At 45.1% G+C, this 20,728-nt stretch overlaps 2 protein-coding genes across 2 annotated transcripts; one reads left to right on the top strand and one right to left on the bottom strand.

Annotated features, from left to right (window-relative positions):
* Positions 1–645: 645 nt before the first annotated feature.
* Positions 646–2,531, top strand: LOC109783683 (uncharacterized). Its single transcript, XM_020342283.4, has 2 exons — positions 646–905; positions 1,101–2,531. The coding sequence occupies exon 2, from the start codon at positions 1,164–1,166 to the stop codon at positions 2,340–2,342; it is 1,179 nt and encodes a 392-aa protein (XP_020197872.1). The 5' UTR covers positions 646–905; positions 1,101–1,163; the 3' UTR covers positions 2,343–2,531.
* Positions 2,532–2,576: 45 nt separating this feature from the next.
* LOC109783684 (protein cornichon homolog 2) lies at positions 2,577–11,269 on the bottom strand. The gene is made up of 5 exons (XM_020342284.4): positions 10,904–11,269; positions 9,811–9,992; positions 8,260–8,382; positions 3,048–3,148; positions 2,577–2,949 (listed from the first exon to the last, which is right to left on the bottom strand). The coding sequence occupies exons 1-4, from the start codon at positions 10,976–10,978 to the stop codon at positions 3,079–3,081; spliced, it is 450 nt and encodes a 149-aa protein (XP_020197873.1). The 5' UTR covers positions 10,979–11,269; the 3' UTR covers positions 2,577–2,949; positions 3,048–3,078.
* Between the last annotated feature and the right edge of the window lie 9,459 nt (positions 11,270–20,728).

Genomic DNA, 20,728 nt, shown 5'->3' on the forward strand with positions numbered 1-20,728 from the left:
AGGTTATTTTCCGTTGTACACACTTGCTTCGTACATGGTCTACACTATAGTGAACGGAGTACCAACCGCTGTTCAAGGCAGTGTGTACGTGGTTGGAGCGGGTGGCCAGAAAGGTCTCCACCCAGCATGGGTGGCAGCATAATCTCCAGATTGGTGCATCACCTCCTTCGACCTAGGCATGGTGTCGGTCCTATATGATCCTACTGCTGCAGATATGTCGCCTTTTTTATCTTCTTTTAGTTTGTTTTTGTTTCGCTGTATGCATCTTAGTTATGCAGAGGCCGGGCGATACTCATCATGTTTTGTATCCGCTTGATATTACATTTTGAGTCAATAAAAATGGCCTTTTATCGAAAAATGAGACTCGGCAGAGTTTTCAAACGTGGAGTGCTGGTGAGACTTGCGTGTGGGGTCCTGAAGACTACTAGTCAGAACCCACCTAACCTTTTCCCACGTTATATTCAAATGGATCCAATCAAGCACTTGCTCCCGCCGTATTTGACCGCCTCCTCCCTGGCCTGGTTCTGGTTGAACAAGCTCCTTCCTTGTTCGAGTCTCAAGCACATTAGTTAAAGGAGGAATTATGAAGCTCAGCTACCACCAACACCGACACCATCAATTCATCTCCTTTCCTTGACCTGATCGCCTCCTACCACATGCACATTGTAGACCTACATATTCCGGTCCTGGGAGAGGTGGCGACACCAGTCTGAGCTGAGGGAAGCCAGCCACGCCTCACTGGCGTGTTCTGACCAGCGCTAGCACCAGGCTTGACCAGTCCGCTCAGAAATCAACAAGAACAGCCTACCTTCTTCATCATCTTCTTCTTCTTCTTAGCAGGATTTTGCTATTTGTTTTTGGCTTTGGTCCAGAAGAATGGAGCGGGCCGAGTGAAGCGGGCATCGGTGAGTTTCTTCTTGCTGTCCTCTGCTTGATTTCTAGGTTCTTTCGGTTACACTGGCGAGTTCACGGAAATTGGGGATACCTTTTTGGCCCTAATCAAGCAGTCGTGCTTGTATTTTCTCGTCAACTGCGTCGTGCATACGTACTAGTTAGTTGCTCACCTAATACCTCTACCTAATACTAGCACTCTGTTTCAGATTCTACTGAATTAGAAATCAGCTGGATCGAGGGAGGGAATTAAGAGCTTCAACTTGTCACCAATGGAGGCCATGACTGCAAAAGGCGGCCCGAAGCCCGTCCCCAACTATCTTCGGCCATCAACCGGGTCGTGCCACGATGCATGCAAGCACGGCGGGCATCACGCGTTCGAGGAGAAACAAGCTCCAAGGGCCCAACCCAAACCCCGGAAGAAGCAGCAGCCGTCAGCTTCAGATGAACAGAAGAGAAGGCTGGTCAAGGTACGGTCGGTGTCACGCAGGCGTGTCGGAGATTTCAGCAAACCCGACAAGGCCGATACGCCGGCCGGTGGGAGCGAGATTGTTGTCGAGTGGAAGGACATCGTGGCCTACGATGCAGCGCCAGTGCCAGTTCCAGCTCCAGCTCCAGCTCCAGCCGATGGACCATCTCATCAACAACCTGATGGGAGGAAGAAGAGTGATGTGATGAAGGGGAAAACACCATTTGCCAAGACCACCCATCCGGAGGCTCCTGTCAAGAACCCAACCGAATCACTGAACAAGAGGCTGGCTAAGACCGTCAGGTCGACGCTCACCAGGAAGGCCTCCATCAAGAAGCCTCAAGCCGCCGCTAACAGTTCACCTTCTGACAAGAAGGGGGCTGGCAAGCCTCCGAAAGCCAAGAAATCCGCGACATTGCCCGTCGAAAACAAGGAAATTGTCCAGGGTGGCGCAACTAATGATGTTAAACAGGGGAAGTCACTCTACCCTCCCGACCAAGAAGAGCATGTGTCCAATGCTGAATCAAGCAGGCCCATCCCGGCACATCGGAGGGCCAAGAGCATGAGTATCAGCAGCCGATCGGTGCGCTTTCCGTTCAGCCGACAACCGAGCAACAACTCGGCCACCTTCAAGCTGCGCTCCAAGAGCAGCAAGGCGCCCATCCTCCCATCCGAACAAGACAAGCCCACGCGGCTCAGATTCAGAAAGGGGAGAGCAGCCGGCGAGGGGTCCAGCGGCGGCATCCAGCTCAGGGCCAGGAGCCTGCGGAGGCGAGGGAGCGGCATCTCAGGCAGCGCAACAGGCTTCATGGTGCCAGAGGTGACGCTGAGGCACCAAAAGACGCTGGAGAGGAAGAAGAGCCGGAGGCTGTCCAACAACCTGATCGAGGAGACGGCGAGCAGGCTGGCCAAGAGCAGGAAGAGCAGGGTCAAGTCCCTTGTTGGGGCTTTTGAAACTCTTTTCTCCAAGATCGGAAAGTAGGGTTCAGCAGCCGCATTGCACCAACGTTTTGTTTTGTTTGTCCATGGGTTGATTCTGTTTCTGCTAGTTCAATCAGGCAGAGCTGAAAGCAAAGTCGATGCTTTCTCTCAGCTTCTTGTAATTTTATGAAACAAATTGTATTCGATGATCGCATGGAAGCAGTTCATCTTCAGGTTCAGGTCCTGCAAACTTAACCCCTTGTTCAAAACCAAATTACACAAACGCACTATATGCTTTTCAAGGGAAAACAACAAACTGTAAAATAATTGTTACGGAGAATCTCACATCTCAAAAGTGAATGCCAACTAGTCAGCTCAAGATGTCACCATTGCACATGATGTCCAGTGTTAACCAAATCTCGGCAGGTCACAGTGCAATACCAAAACGCATGAAATTACAATGTACAGCACAAGGTCAGTTCTGCCTGATGGTTACAATCAACACCCAGGCACCAGATAAGCTCCTACGGAACGAATGAACCGTCTTGTTTAAGAATTTCTGGAAGACTGGAATGTACTCTCACCGGTTCCTCATGTTAAGTGTTCATTAGGAGCCAGATGTCGAAACATGTGTGTGACAAGTTAACCAACTGCATCATTGGGATTCCCTTGAAAAAGAAAATCAGTGCCAGGCACCAGTTTCAGTTCAGGTTATTAATGAAATGATGAACAGCTCTCCCAGTGAGCAGACACGGTAGTAATATACCTGGCCACATGTGAGATGTTGATGACAAGCTCTAAATAGTCCTAGTTTCTACCAGATTCGCATCCTCGTCAATAAATAGTAGGACAGCCGTCATGACAAGCCTGAAAAAATGTATCATATACACGAACAGTTATATTAGGCAACAAGCATCCTTAGCGTGGAAGTGGCAGATAACCAAGCTTGAACAAATGCTGAAATAATAAGTATATCACAAACCTAGGATATGCAGCACAACTGGTAAAAGCCTCTTTGATTCGTATGATTTTGAAAACATAGGAATAGAAAAAGTATAGGGTTGGAGTGGCATGCCCACTTGAATCCTATAGGATTAGCAATGAGTGTTTGATGCCACAGGAAAAACAAAGGAATTGTAAAAAGAGGTTGGAGTGGATGTTAGATTTCCTATGAGATGTAGTACAAAAGATTCCATAGGAAAAATTCCTACGGGATCCAATCCTATGAATCAAATGACCAACATAGGAAAAAATCCTAAGGATTTCAATCCTCCAGAAATCCTATAAAATTCCTTTGAATCAAAGGAGCCCTAAGTGGCAACAAGGAAAAAAGGATCATGAAGTGTAAGACGTTTTACGTCTAGTGACCTAAAACGTCTTATAAAAGTTTACAGAGCGAGTACTATATATTTCAACTATTTTTTCATAATTGCTGGGCTGAAAACATGTGAACGTAAACTTAGAGGTGGGGAGCCGAGCAGGATCCATGATTGTAGGCTGAGGTGCTCCCCGCCATGTCGCTTCATGCACCAGACGGGCACTGTCCGAGCCAAATCAAACCCCCTGGTGTTTCGTGGCCTCAACTTCTCGGATGCCGACTCCAGTTCTAGCAGGAATAGCAGCAGGAAGGACGGGAGCAAGGGTGGGGCTCATCAGCAGACCAAAAGCACAGAGGAAGTGTGTGAAAAGGGCAACCCTGCAGTTGCACAATATCTGGCAGGAAAGTTCCAGAACCTGTCTGGGACTAACAAGGCCACCGAGACAAAGGAGATGCCTCCAGAGGAACAGTACAACACTCCAGAGGCAACCGGCGGCCATGAGCTGGAACTGCGGGGGCAGGGGGGGGGGGGGGGGGGGGGGGGGGCGCCTCTGGACAGTTAGCGATCTTGTGAGCTTAGTGCAACCTCAATTGTGAAACTAGGCAGTCAAAAGATAGGATGAAAAGATATCAATCTCATTTAGGTTTAAGTAGTTTAGAAGGATTAATAGTGGAGGTTTAGCACTTTTCTGGCATGAATCCATGCTAGACGATGTGAAGGCTATGGATGTACGATATATTGATCCTTATGCGAGTGCTGCTGCGGGAGTGCCTACTTGGAGGCTCACCCGCGTCTACGGCGAGCCCCGGACAGAGGACCAACATCGCATGTGGTCACTTCTCCGTGATCTTCACCACCAAGCGGACATGTCTGTGGGTTGTGATTGGAGATTTCAACGAGGCCATGTGGGGCTTCGAACATTTCTTCAAGACTCCTCGCTCGGTACGTCAGATGATTGACTTTCGTGATGTTTTTGAGTTATGTGGCCTTGGTGATCTTGGTTTTTCAGGTCTGCCATACACTTAATGATGACCGGCGGTCCAGCCGAGCAAAAGTCAAAGTTCGGCTCAACCGGGCGGTGACAAACAACCAATGGCATGACCTGTTCTTGGAGGTGGGTGTTAAGCACCTGGTTGCTCCTTCATCAGACCATGCACCGATCCTCCTAAGGTGCTTCGCTGAGTTACCATGGGAGAACGTGGGTAGAGGTGCCACCGCTATGAAGTTGCTTGGGAGCGTGACCCAGCGCTGCCTGAGGTGATCATGGAAGCCTGGTCAGCGGCCAGTGCCATGGGCAACCTTGGTGACATGGCCACGGCACTAGGTGAGCTCACGCACGCGATGCACAGGTGGAGCAAAAAGAAATTCGATATGTGATAAAGGAAATTCATAAATCCATACTCGTCTTGAGGAACTAATGTCTATGAACACAGATCAGAGGACTATTAGGGAAGCTACAGATCCGGCGCTGTGTGCAGATCAAGTAGGTGTGGCGTGCGCGTAAAAAAGGATAAAATCCCTTGTTGATTATAGTGGTGTGGTGCAGCAGGACAGCGCCATCATGGCTGATATGGTGACAGATTACTTCACAAATTTATTTACTGCTGAACCAGCAGTGTGTGCAGATCAAGTAATTGACCTTATCAAGGCTCGTGTTACTGACAATATGAATGATGGTCTGTGTGCAGAACCTTCTGATAAGGAGATTGCTACACGCTTTTCCAGATAGGCCCGCTCAAAGCCCCTGGACCGGATGGATTTCCGGCGCGGATGTTTCAAAGAAACTGGGCAATAATGAAGGACCAAGTAATTGCTGGTGTGAAGGAATTCTTCCGGTCAGGAGTTATGCATGAACAGGTTTATAACACTGCCATTGTCCTCATCCCAGAAGTTGATAATCCGGTAAACTCACTGATTTCAGTCATTTATAAGGTGGTGTCGAAGTGCTTAGTTAACAGGTTGAGGCCAATTCTTGATGAGATCATATCGCCAGTTCAAACTTCAAAGTGTTCTTGTGCGAGGAAGAACGATAACAGATAATGTGTTGGTTGCGTTTGACTGCATACATCATATCCAGCAGGAGAAGGATGCAGCAAAGAGTTTCTGCGCCTATAAGCTGTGGACCTCTCAAAGGCAAATGATCAGGTTGATTAGGTTTTCTTGAAGCGGACGATGCAAAAGTTGGGTTTCGCTGTCTGATGGATGAACCGGATTATACTCCTACTTGTGTCGCCTCTTGGATTCGTTTGCACCGTTGCGTGGGCTACGGTAAGGTGACCCTCTTTCTCTGTTCTTGTTCCTGTTTATTGCTGACGGACTTCTGCCTTGTTAAAGGATGGCGAGAAAAAAGGACATTTTACTTCCCTGAAGGTATGCCGGCGTGCTCCTGGTATCTCTCACTTCTTGTTCGCCGATGATACATGGCTCTTCTTTAAGGCAGAAACACAGCAACCAGAGGAGGTCCGTTCTATCATCATGGCTTATGAAGGCCCTACTGCTCAGCTCACTAACCCAGCCAAATACAGTATGATGTTTGGAAAAGCCTGTCCGGAAATAGTTCAGGAAGGGGTACATGCAGCACTGCAGGTTCAGCTCTCTACTTCTGAAGAGAAATATTTAGGGCTGCCGACACCGGAAGGTAGGATGTCAAAGGGCAAATATCAAAACTTGCAAGCTCGCTTAACAAAGAGTGGGGTGATACATTATCTCTGGCAGGAAAGGAGACGATGATCAAAGCGGTTGCACAGGGTATACCCACTTGTATGATGGGGGTGTTCAAGCTTCCCATGTCCATGTGTGATGATCTTAGCAGGATGGTCCGTAACTTTTGGTGAGGATCATCAGAGGGGAAGCAAAAAAGAAACTGGCAGGCTTGGCCTAAAATCCAGAAGCATAAACTCACTGGTGGTTTGGGATTCCATGACTTCAGGGCGTTCAACCAAGCACTGCTAGCTCAGCAAGCTTGGAGACTTCTAACCAAACCCGAGAGTCTTTGTGCGCAGGTGTTAAAAGCTCGATATTATCCAGAGGGGCGGCTGGCGGACACTGTCTTTTCAGCAATGCGTCGGTCACATGGCAAGCGATCAAGTTGGATTGGAGCTGCTGAAAAGGGGGCTGATTTGGCAGGTGGGCAGCAGTGAGCAAATCCACATCTGGAGGGATCGATGGCTGCCACGAGGATCCAGCGGGCAAGCTCCTCACGCCCCAAGGGACATGCCGGCTAAGACGCGCCGCGGACCTGCTGGATGCCAATGGCACTTGGCGGGTGGATCTCCGTCACCAACACTTTCTCCTAATCGACGCCATCATCCGCATCAACACCTCTCCACGTGTCCCCGATGACGTCCTCGCCTGGCCCCCGGAGAAATCCGGTGTCTTCTCAGTTCGTTCAGTATAACGCTTTGCCATGGACGAGCGTGAGCGTCCGTTGGCAAGTGCATCGAGCAGGGCAACGGATGGTCATCGCACCCTCTGGAAGACCATATGGGGGTGCCCTACTCCCCCTAAGGTACGCGTGTTTGCCTGGTGGCTGGTCTCAACTTCTCTTGCCACTTGGGCCAATAAATTCTCTCGCAATTTGGAACCCAATGATCTGTGCCCCTTGTGGAACGCGAGGATGGTTACCACACTATGTGCAGATGCCCGCAGGCTAAGGACTTGTGGTCGAGGATGTATGCAACAAGTAGCCGGAATGGCTATTCGGCGTGTAGGATGAGCTGTCAGAAGTCAGCCGCATGGTGCTGCTGATGGTCCTTTGGCACACCTGGCATGTCCGGAATGAGATCACACATGATAAAGCACCGCCTCCAACGACGCTTCCCGCCGGTTTCTCAACAGCTACATAAACTCGCTGTTGTGTCTCAAGCAGTTTCCTCGAGATGACCAGACCAAAGGCAAAATGGTTCTCCAGGTGGACAGCGGACGACTCGGTTCAAAACGCTCACACGCAGCCCGGGAACTAATACGGGAGAGGACTTGCGCTGGGTGCAGCCGCCAGAAGGATGGGCCAAACTCAACACGGATGGCAGCTATCTCGCCACCAACGGCTCCACTGGCTGTGGCATCGTCCTTCGTGACTCTGCCGGTTAGATTATCTACACTGCCTGTAGGCAGCTCTTCACATGTGATAATGCACTGGAAGCTGAATTGGAAGCATGCAAGGAAGTACTAAGAAAAAGGACAGACACAGCGCTTGAAGGTCCCATGCCAGGTAGGGTCTGGGGAGGGATTATACGAGGCAAGCTCCCCTGCACAGTGCAATCCACAGAGACCGTGTTGAACCCCGGACCTCTTGGCACAAGTGGGGAGTACTTCACCACTGCAGAAGGCACTAGGATATGACAATATACAAGGGTTTTTTATAATGTCCGAGGTTGTGTGTGACTAACTGAGAAGTAGAAAGAAGGATAAAGAAAGTGGTAGGTGTTAATTGTGCGTTTTGCCACTGCGTAGCGCTTATCTAGCCTATGCGCACGACTAGCACAATTAAGTGCTAGACATTTTGTTGTCGCCTAGCACCTAGGCAAGCTTATGCGCTCGCCTAGGCGCGCTTTTTTTTCACTGGAAACCATGTTTAAGACTAGCTTATGAATACATTTGCAGAAACAATTTATCCAATCATAAATATGATTGGATAAACTAAATAGTCTGCCACCAAACCTGTAAATGGATATAATAAATAATGCGAAGTAGAAGGCAAGCTTGATCATCCTGTACTTCTTCTCTCCATGTAACTGTCGGAATATCTCAGTAACATCTATAAGATGTTTCCGATTCATATACCTGATAAAAAAACTAAATAATTATATTTCTTTAACTATCATGACCCAGAACATGAAGGCACGAGATGAAAAGGTAAATGGAAGTAAAATATGCAGGATAAATGCCTTGCATAGGCAATTGTACTTAGATCACATTAGAAAGGTATATGCATCTATTTTTTTCATAATAAAAAGTTAATATAGGAATTAGTGGTTACTACTTACTACCCGCAGATGCATTATCATTTTTATATACAAGAAGCGGATTACCAGTATAGATTGGGTATCTTACAGAAGTTCATTTACTCTTCTCAATACAACAAGCTAAAGCACTTTATTTCAGGTCTAAAGTCTCAACTAATCAACTGAGGAAAGAGAGATTGAAAATGACTGAGAAAACCAGATTTAAATTTTTTGAGGTATTACTGTTCCTCTACTTGGGACTTGTGTGTCTACCAATAGGTAAAAGACATGTGATGTAACTTCAATAATTTTCACGTTTGGAGTCACTTTACGCTATTCAGGTTCATCCTCTTAGTTGGATTATTTATTAAGAGCTGTGCATAGTTAATAGCTGTTTCCTGCTGTATTGCTTGTATTCGACTTTGTTTCTATTTCCCTTATGCTAGAATTACTTGTCTCAATAGAAGTCACTTGTCTCTTTAATGTATAGCAAACTATTGTTGCGACTTGTAAATGCCCAACAATATTAATTAACCAGTCCAACAACATGTAGATGTTATTTCTGTGTTGTAATTACAAACAAGGCTCTATGGGTCAGATTAGAAACATAAAGTAAAGCAAGATTAAGAAGTTTTTGCATTAATCGTAGGATAAGTATATACTTAAGAGTCGGTGAAGGTTAGTGCAAGGCAAACAATGTCTAATGGTTCGTTCATTGTGCGGAATGGTAAAAAGGAAATGATTCATGTCAAGATCAAAGCACATATAGCAGGTACATTGTAGAGTAGATGTTATCATATTATGACAACAGCAAAAGAATAACTATAAGCCAGACACAACATTGTTATTAGGGCATATATGCACACCATTTCTTGTATAAATGCGTAATATCCAGACCAATATGTTAAATGTGGAAGGTCATGAAGAACAATAAAACATGAATAGCCCAAAATGAGAGAGCAACTACAAATGCTCAGCCTCCAGATCATTAAAAGAAGTTCTTGCGAGCACTTCTTAATATGTTTCTATCCTTCACTATGTCGTGATGATGATAAATACTTTAGTAAACATTTAAATTTCCAAAAACTAATTATGTATACTAGAACTCCGCAATGATAGAGGCATTACAGATTGCTCCCCAAATGAACAACTAATCTGAGATATAAAGTAATCCACATAAATAATAGCAATACAATAGGGAAATGACCAAACAAGCATGTATAGTTTGAGGGGATAAACTTTAGGGCTTAAAGGAAGAAGTACATACAGCTTCACATGGTAATATGTTACAGGAGCCATAACTAGAAACGGAAACCAATTCAGCGTCAAGAGGAAAGAAGCGCAGAGGACCCCTTGGAGTGTGTATTCTATTATGACCACTGCATTGATGCGAGATGATGAATCATATGGATTGATATAGTCAAACTCCAAATCAGATAAGCAGATAAGCTGATACAAAAATACAAAGAAAAATCAGTGGAATGAATCAATAAGAAGAGAAAATAACTTAAATGACTTATTTTGCAGTAAGCTAAACCAAACTTTAGTTTCTCTATATAAATTCTATCCATACAGATTTGCACCTCTCAACCAATTGTGACCATTCTTGATGCAGCAACAAATCTAAAATTATTAGACCCAATTTTTCTCTATACTGGGAACAAGAATAGTGTTGGATGCATAAACGCATAGCACTTCATAATTATTGCAGCAACATACCGCACCGTGACAACAACATCTACTTACAGTCTTACACTGTTATACAAAAGGATTTATTCAAGCATAATCTATTATCAATCGTGTTGTTTAGGCTTTGGGTGCTAAAGCTACAATAATGCATGTCCGACCTATGATCATGCTGGTTCCACAACAACCACACTTTCTGGGATGTTACAAGCTATGGAAGCACCTGGATGTCACCTAGTAGCTTGTGCTAACATTCCAACAGGAACGATAATCAGAAATACTTCATTTCATCCAACATCGAAGTAGATGAGTAAAACTGAGCAGCAAAGAAACTTTGGATGCGTTTAACCAAATGTAGCGGAGCTTTCTATACAAAGATGATTTGTGAGTGTAAGTTAGACATGATCTAGTTTGCTGAATCGCAGTCCAGCCGACCTACTACTGGCTATCTTCTTTCCACCTCGAGTTGACCAACTCTACTGGTAATATTGGCAAGGAAGAACGACAAGAACTACATCGTTGACCAAATCCCTTCCCAAATTCTGTTCAGAATTCCACAAAGCTGGCCAGCTGAAGCCCAATTTGGTGAGGAATCTCGCCAATTGTGCGGCAGATCTTGACCAAACTCGCGGCTCAAAGGCAGAAAGTTTAAAGGGACGAGGAGCTGAGCTTGCCTGGTAGGCGGTGAGGCCGACGAGGGCCATCACGGAGGCGAAGGAGAAGAGCCAGAGGACGAGTTCGACAGACATGTCCGCCGCCGCCGCTGCACGGGACCGAGCCGATTCTTCTTAAGAATAAAGGACCGCGCGGGACCGCCTCCCTCCGCTCTTCGCTCCCGTGTTTGTGCTCCAATCAACCGGTACAGATGGATAAGCGCCTAAAACCACTCTCGCCGGCTTTAATGGCGTGGTCACCGCCGGAGATGGGAGGGACGGCGGTGAGTTCGTGGGTTTGGAGTGGAGATGGGTCCTGGATGGGTTCGAGGAGGCGGTCGGGGGGGCACCGCAGACTGAAGGTCTCGCGACTTTAGACGCAACGGCAATTTAAAAGACGAAAAATGGCTTTGAGAGCTTTTTTAACATAGTAGTACAAAGACAGACGGTCATACATGTATACATACACTCGTTTTTATACACACACGCAAGCACATCTTACCCCTATACGCATTCGTAGTCGACGGTCCGCGAAACCAGCCGATATAATCTGCGGGGTCATCGGTAAATTTTAAGATAATTTCTTTCACGGTGCATAGTACATGTACAGTAATTTTACTTTGTTTTCTCTAAAAGTTGTGGGGTCAATTGACCCCACAGAATATATGTACAATCGTCATTGGTCTTCTCCCACTAAACGCACATCGCCGAAAGACCTAAAATAAATTCAGAATAACGCAAGTAAAGATGTAAGTCTGGAACTTAAACTCTGATGGGATGTGAGTATCATTATCCTCGTAACCACCTAACCACGGGTTGGTTCACAAATAGCTTTCGGAGTTGCACAACATGTTTGCCATGCACCACAGCACTGGCGGAGCTACAGCAAGGCCCAATGGGCCATGGCCCGCCCAGCTCATGGCCAAAACTGTGAAAGAGTAGAGAGAAAAGTGGGCCTTTTGAGAGAGAAAAATGTGTTACCTTCAATTTGGCCCACCCAACATGTTTTCTGTAGCTCCGCCACTGCACCACAGCCCTAGCTCGCCATATCAATCCTTGGAGACTTACATAAAAAATCTCTATTATAAAACTGAAGTCTGCGGTTGTCATGGTCTATTGGTACCTAGTAGTTTTGTTCATTTCGCCTTCACCCCTCCTCGCACAATCTAGGTAAAATAGTTACAATAGATTAGTTGGCGGCTTTTGATTAGATGGAAGGGTGGCCACCCTATTTAGGGGGTAAAGATTGATAAGAGCAAGACAGGTACGTACGCAAGTCAATTTTCGTAACTATTTTTCGTAGGTGTCCGAGCTCGGTGCCAGCTACCAAATGTCTTGTGCTCCATCCACCCTCGTGGCCATCCGCCTCACCATCATCGCCTGGACTCACTACCCTATCGCATGGCGCCTCCGCGTCGCGCTCCTCAACAAGGCGGCGGATGGTGCACTTCATGCCGTCAGAGTTGGCCATGTGCTCTGCCTCTACACCTCCGACCCCTCTACTTTGCAATGACGTGCGATAAGCTATTGCGCCACACCAACGGCCAGACTGCTCCTTATTACCGATGTTCTAGTTTCCTAGTGCATCGTCTACAGCGGCGATGGTGGGGAGCACGAGGCCGTGAAGCTCAGGGGTAGTTCAAGTTGGCCTAGGCCAATGCCCAGACTTGCTCTTGTCACTTATGATTCCATTTCCCAGTGTGCAACCCATGGAAAGGCATTAGTTTTTTTTTGCGGGAATGGAAAGGCCTTGTTATGAATTAAAAGGATTGGATTGTTGGCAAGACCTTGTTTGAGGGCATAGTTAGTTCAGGTCTTGTCGTCCTGGGATACTGTCTTTGGCACATGGGCACCAAATCTAGAGCCAATATTTGCCCCTAAATACATGTGTGGTGTTTCTTTGGGAGTTGATATCTATAATTCAAGCATGATTAGGATCTTATTGTAGGTTTGCAAAGAGGAAGTTGGATGAGTTTGCATTTGTTCGCAACTAGTTGAAGGTGTAATATGCACCTCTGTTTGAGAATCTTTTGGATAGCAAGGAGAAAGTGGAAGCCGGGTGCAAGGGAGCCCTCTACTGAATAACATGTATGATTTCATTATGTAATGATATCTGTATTTTATAATTTATTTATTGTGACGAACTGACGACACATGACATAATGTAACCTAGAGATATATCTATTATTGTTGTCTTCACCCAGTTTTTGTTTTGGTTCCTTGAAAAATCATGTTAATCGGGATACTACTATCATTTATGCAAGAGTCATGTTTGGAGATTAAAGAAATGGCTTTGAGGATGGAAAACCTTATTCCTTGTAAACATCAGTGGTTTTTGAACTTGAAGAAAAGGAAAATATGAAGTTCCATATGTTTACACTTGGCACAAAGTTCATTTTCCATATGTTTATGAACAAATTTGTGCTGGTTGAGCCGGTGTTCAGAAAATTCTACATTGAAAAACCAGCACCAGAACTAGGCCTGCAAGTAAGGAATGATGGACTATGGATATCCATATTCTTAGGTCTTAGTGTACCACCAGGCTGTATAGTATAGGACTGAGCTCTTCCACCTCCTATCCTGGTAATTCGATTCATAGCTTAGGCACTTACAACAAAGCCATTACCACAAAAAGTTGCACCGTCCTTTAGTTTTAGCTTTTTATAGATATTTCCATATATGCACTTTCCCTAGAAATAGAAGCTCACATGTGTACTTGCCAATAAGCTAAACTGATCTTGAGATGATGTGCATGACTGATTTCTCAGAGTGTGTGTCTATGGAAATAGTTATATGTTCACACATATAATATTTTGCGGTTCATAAGTGGCATACATTTTATTCGTTTGATGAACTATTATAGAAATAAATGCATAACTAATTTGTGTCTGATCTTATGATTGCGGGTGCGATTTAATTTTTGTAACTTCCTCATGAAGTTTGCATCAACTTGAGTTATCTTTGAAAAATGATCTATTTTTCTGGTAATCCCTAACAAAATGAGTGACAGGGAATGGACTCGCATTCCAAATGAAACTGAGGAGCTCGTTCGCCCCGCACCTCTTCCGCGAGAGGCCGGGCGAACCCTACCCGCCCCTCTTGAGCCACCTGCCCCCGGTCTCCCCTCCCTCGCCGCCGCCCGGAGGCAACACCGGGCAAAGCCCGACCGGCGTTGGCGGCGGCGGGGACTCCTCTTCCTCCTCCTGTTGTGGGTTGCGACACGGGGCGCGACCGCTCGGCGATGACGCCGTGCTGTGGCGTGGGGCGGTGCGTGAAGGAAATATGCCCTAGAGGCAATAATAAAGTTGTTATTTATATTTCCTTATATCATGATAAATGTTTATTATTCATACTAGAATTGTATTAACCGGAAACTTAGTACATGTGTGAATACATAGACAAACAGAGTGTCCCTAGTATGCCTCTACTTGACTAGCTCGTTAATCAAAGATGGTTAAGTTTCCTAGCCATAGACATGTGTTGTCATTTGATGAACGAGATCACATCATTAGAGAATGATGTGATGGACAAGACCCATCCGTTAGCTTAGCACTATGATCGTTTAGTTTATTGTTATTGCTTTCTTCATGACTTATACGTGTTCCTATGACTATGAGATTATGCAACTCCTGAATACCGGAGGAACACTTAGTGTGCTATCAAACGTCACAATGTAACTGGGTGATTATAAAGATGCTCTACAGGTGTCTCTGATGGTGTTTGTTGAGTTGGCATAGATCGAGATTAGGATTTGTCACTCCGAATGTCGGAGAGGTATCTCTGGGCCCTCTCGGTAATGCCCATCACATAACCTTGCAAGCAATGTGACTAATGAGTTAGTTACGGGATGATGCATTACTGAACGAGTAAAGAGACTTGCCGGTAACGAGATTGAACTAGGTATGATGATACCGACGATCAAATCTCGGGCAAGTAACATACCGATGACAAAGGGAACAACGTATGTTGTTATGCGGTTTGACCGATAAAGATCTTCGTAGAATATGTAGGAGCCAATATGAGCATCCAGGTTCCTCTATTGTTTATTGACCGGAGATGTGTCTCGGTCATGTCTACATAGTTCTCGAACCCGTAGGGTCCGCACGCTTAACGTTCGATAACGATTTGTATTATGAGTTATGTGATTTGATGACCGAAGGTTGTTCGGAGTCTCGGATGAGATCACGGATGCGACGAGGAGTCTCGAAATGGTCGAGACATAAATATTCATATATTGGAAGGTTACATTCGGACACCGGAATGGTTCGGGTCGTTTCGGATAAGTTTCGGAGTACCGAGTGTTACTGGACCCCCCTCCCCCCGCGGGAAGTTAATAGGCCTCATGGGCCTAGTGGTGGAAGAGAGGAGGCTGGCCAAGGAGTGGCGCCCCCTAGCCCAAACTGAATTGGACTAGGGTCGGGGGCCCCTTTCCTTCTCTCCTCCTCCTCCTTCCCTCAGTCTCCTACTAGGAATAGGAAAGAGGAGGGGAATCCTACTTGGACTGGGGAGTCCTAGTAGGATTCCCCAAACCTGGCGCGCCCCTAGGGCCGGCCACCTCTTCCCTCCCCTCCTTTATATACATGGCCAGGGGGCACCCCATAGACACACAAGTTGATCTTTTAGCCGTGTGCGGTGCCCCCTCCACAGTTACACACCTCGGTCATATCGTCGTAGTGCTTAGGTGAAGCCCTGTGCTGGTAACTTCATCATCACCGTCACCACGCCGTCGTGCTGACAGAACTCTCCCTTGGCCTCAACTGGATCAAGAGTTCGAGGGACGTCATCGAGCTGAACGTGTGCAGATCGTGGAGGTGCCGTACGTTCGGTACTTGGATCGGTTGTATCGCGAAGACGTTCGACTACATCAACCGCGTTACTAAACGCTTCCGCTTTCGGTCTACGAGGGTACGTGGACACACTCTCCTCGCTCGTTGCTATGCTTCTCCTAGATAGATCTTGCGTGATCGTAGGCAAAAAAAAATTTAAATACTACGTTTCCCAACAGTGGCATCCGAGCCAGGTCTATGCGTAGATGTTATATGCACGAGTAGAACACAATGAGTTGTGGGCGATAATAGTCATACTTCTTACCAGCATGTCTTACTTTGATTCGGCGGTATTGTTGGATGAAGCGGCCCAGACCGACATTACATGACCGCGTTCATGAGACTGGTTCTACCGACGTGCTTCACACACATGTGGCTAGTGGGTGTCTGTTTCTCCAACTTTAGTTGAATCGAGTTTGACTATGCCCAGTCCTCGTTGAAGGTTAAAACAACACACTTGACGAAAAATCATTGTGGTTTTGATGCGTAGGTAAGAACGATTCTTGCTAGAAGCCCGTAGCAGCCACGTAAAACTTGCAACAACAAAGTAGAGGACGTCTAACTTGTTTTTGCAGGGCTTGCTATGATGTGATATGGTCAAGACGTGATGATATATAAATTGTTGTATGAGATGATCATGTTTTGTAACAGTTATCGGCAACTGGCAGGAGCCATATGGTTGTCGCTTTATTGTATGAAATGCAATCGTCATGTAATTGCTTTACTTTATCACTAAGCGGTAGCGATAGTCGTAGCAGCGATAATTGGCGAGACGACAACGATGCTTCGATGGAGATAAAGGTGTCAAGCCGGTGACGATGGTGATCATGACGGTGCTTTGGAGATGGAGATCAAAGGCACAAGATGATGATGGCCAGTAGCGGTTTCCTCAAATGTGGGTTCCCGAGATTCCCAGCAGGTGATCTCGATCGCTACATATGCAATTTCTGGGTCCTGTGTTTTTGGTGACGTCTTTTCAGCGAGTGGGTATGTGAAACATGCATGCACTTTTTCCTAAATCTGACTGTATCAATAAGTTCAGTCCCATAAATAAATATAGTTTCCGACCTTTGGGAGGAATTCCCCTTAATAGTTAATAGCTAGTTGGCTAGTTGGAATGGCAGTACTTAACATTCATTGAACAGTAATATCATATCACTTATTTGATTGCATGTGATGTTTATCCTTTATGCATCTTATTTTGCTTAGTACGACGGTAGCATTATAAGATGATCTCTCACTAAATTTCAAGGTATAAGTGTTCTCCCTGAGTATGCACCGTTGCTACAGTTCGTCGTGCCGAGACACCACGTGATGATCGGGTGTGATAAGCTCTACGTTCACATACAACGGGTGCAAGCCAGTTTTGCACACGCAGAATACTCGGGTTAAACTTGACGAGCCTAGCATATGCAGATACGGCCTCGGAACACTGAGACCGAAAGGTCGAGCATGAATCATATAGTAGATATGATCAACATAGTGATGTTCACCATTGAAAACTACTCCATCTCACGTGATGATCGGACATGGTTTAGTTGATATGGATCACGTGATCACTTAGATGATTAGAGGGATGTCTATCTAAGTGGGAGTTCTTAAGTAATATGATTAATTGAACTTTAATTTATCATGAACTTAGTACCTGATAGTATTTTGCATGTCTATGTTGTTGTAGATCAATGGCCCGTGCTACTGTTCCTTTGAATTTTAATGCGTTCCTAGAGAAAGCTAAGTTGAAAGATGATGGTAGCAACTACACGGACTCGGTCCGTAACTTGAGGGTTATCCTCATTGATGCACAGAAGAATTACGTCCTGGAAGCACCGCTAGGTGCAAGACCCGCTGCAGGAGCAACGCCGGACATTATGAACGCCTGGCGGAGCAAAGCTGATAACTAGTCGATAGTTCAGTGTGCCATGCTTTACGGCTTAGAACCGGGACTTCAACGACGTTTTGAATGTCATGGAGCATATGAGATGTTCCAGGAGTTGAAGTTAATATTTGAAGCAAATGCCCGGATTGGGAGATATGAAGTCTCTAATAAGTTCTAAAGCTGCAAAATGGAGGTGAATAGTTCTGTCAGTGAACATATACTCAGAATATCTGGGTACCACAACCACTTGACTCAACTGGGAGTTAATATTCCTGATGATAGTGTCATTGACAGAGTTCTTCAATTACTGCCACCAAGCTACAAGAGCTTCGTGATGAACTATAATATGCAAGGGATGGATAAGACAATTCCCGAGCTCTTCGCAATGCTAAAGGCTGCGGAGGTAGAAATCAAGAAGGAGCATCAAGTGTTGATGGTCAACAAGACCACTAGTTTCAAGAAAAAGGGTAAAGGGAAGAAGGGGAACTTCAAGAAGAACGGCAAGCAAGTTGCTGCTCAAGTGAAGAAGCCCAAGTCTGGACCTAAGCCTGAGACTGAGTGCTTGTACTACAAAGGGAGTGGTCACTGGAAGTGGAACTGCCCCAAGTATTTGGCGGATAAGAAGGATGGCAAAGTGAAAGGTATATTTGATATACATGTTATTGATGTGTACCTTACTAATGCTCATAGTAGTGCCTGGGTATTTGATACTGGTTCTGTTGCTCATATTTGCAACTTGAAACAGGGGCTACGGATTAAGCGAAGATTGGCTAAGGATGAGGTGACGATGCGCGTGGGAAATGGTTCCAAAGTCGATGTGATCGCCATCGGCAGGCTACCTCTACATTTGCCTTCGGGATTAGTTTTAGACCTGAATAATTGTTATTTGGTGCCAGCGTTAAGCATGAACATTATATCTGGATCTTGTTTGATGCGAGACGGTTATTCATTTAAATCAGAGAATAATGGTTGTTCTATTTATATGAGTAATATCTTTTATGGTCATGCACCCTTGATGAGTGGTCTATTTTTATTGAATCTCGATAGTAGTGATACACATATTCATAGTATTGAAGCCAAAAGATATAAGTTTAATAATGATAGTGCAACTTATTTGTGGCATTGCCGTTTAGGTCATATTGGTGTAAAGCGCATGAAGAAACTCCATGCTGATGGGCTTTTGGAATCACTTGATTATGAATCACTTGATGCTTGTGAACCATGCCTCATGGGCAAGATGACTAAAACTCCGTTCTCCGGAACAATGGAGCGAGCAACAGACTTGTTGGAAATAATACATACTGATGTATGTGGTCCGATGAGTTTTGAGGCTCGCGCGGGTATTGTTATTTTCTGACCTTCATAGATGATTTGAGTAGATATGGGTATATCTACTTGATGAAACATAAGTCTGAAACATTTGAAAAGTTCAAAGAATTTCAGAGTGAAGTGGAAAATCATCGTAACAAGAAAATAAAGTTTCTACGATCTGATCGTGGAGATGAATATTTGAGTTACGAGTTTGGGCTTCATTTGAAACAATACGGAATAGTTTTGCAACTCACGCCACCCGGAACACCACAGGTAATGGTGTGTCCGAACGTCGTAACCGCACTTTATTAGATATGGTGCGATCTATGATGTCTCTTACTGATTTACCACTATCATTTTGGGGTTATGCTTTAGAGATGACTGCATTCACATTAAATAGGGCACCATCTAAATCCGTTGAGACGACACCATATGAACTGTGGTTTGGCAAGAAACCCAAGTTGTCATTTCTTAAAGTTTGGGGTTGCGATGCTTATGTGAAAAAGCTTCAACCTGATAAGCTCAAACCCAAATTGGAGAAATGTGTCTTCATAGGATACCCAAAGGAGACTGTTGGGTACACCTTCTATCATAGATCCGAAGGCAAGATATTTGTTGCTAAGAATGGATCCTTTCTAGAGAAGGAGTTTCTCCCGAAAGAAGTGAGTGGGAGGAAAGTAGAACTTGATGAGGTAATTGTGCCTGCTCCCTTATTGGAAAGTAGTTCATCACAGAAATCAGTTCCAGTGATTCCTACACCAATTAGTGAGGAAGCTAATGATGATGATCATGAAACTTCTGATCAAGTTACTACCGAACCTCGTAGGTCAACCAGAGTAAGATCCGCACCAGAGTGGTACGGTAATCCTGTTCTGGAGGTCATGTTACTTGACCTGACGAACCTACGAACTATGAGAAAGCGATGATGAGCCCAGATTCCGCAAAATGGCTTGAGGCCATGAAATCAAAGATGGGATCCTCGTATGAGAACAAAGTGTGGACTTTGGTTGACTTGCCTATTGATCGGCAAGCCATAGAGAATAAATGGACCATCAAGAAGAAGACTGACGCTGACGGTAATATTATTGTCTACAAAGCTCGACTTGTTGTGAAAGGTTTTCAACAAGTTCAAGGAGTTGATTACGATGAGACCTTCTCACCCGTAGCAATGCTTAAGTCCGTCTGAATCATGTTAGCAATTGCCGCATTTTATGATTATGAAATTTGGCAAATGGATGTCAAAACTGCATTCCTTAATGGATATCTTAAAGAAGAGTTGTATATGATGCAACTAGAAGGTTTTGTCGATCCAAAAGGTGCTAACAAAGTGTGCAAGCTCCAGCGATCCATTTATGGACTGGTGCAAGCCTCTCGGAGTTGGAATATACGCTTTGATAGTGTGATCAAAGCATATGGTTTTATACAGACTTTTGGAGAAGCCTGTATTTACAAGAAAGTGAGTGGGAGCTCTGTAGCATTTCTGATATTATATGTGGATGACATATTGTTGATCGGAAATGATACTGAATTTCTGAATAGCATAAAAGGATACTTGAATAAGAATTTTTCAATGAAAGACCTCGGTGAAGCTGCTTATATATTAGGCATCAAGATCTATAGAGATAGATAGAGACGCTTAATTGGACTTTCACAAAGCACATACCTTGATAAAGTTTTGAAGAAGTTCAAAATGGATCAAGCAAAGAAAGGGTTCTTGCCTGTGTTACAAGGTGTGAAGTTGAGTCAGACTCAATGCCCGACCACTGCAGAAGATAGAGAGAAAATGAAAGTCATTCCCTATGCTTCAGCCATAGGTTCTATCATGTATGCAAT

The sequence above is a fragment of the Aegilops tauschii genome, chromosome 5, assembly GCF_002575655.3.
Source record: "Aegilops tauschii subsp. strangulata cultivar AL8/78 chromosome 5, Aet v6.0, whole genome shotgun sequence".
Lineage (NCBI taxonomy): Eukaryota > Viridiplantae > Streptophyta > Magnoliopsida > Poales > Poaceae > Aegilops > Aegilops tauschii.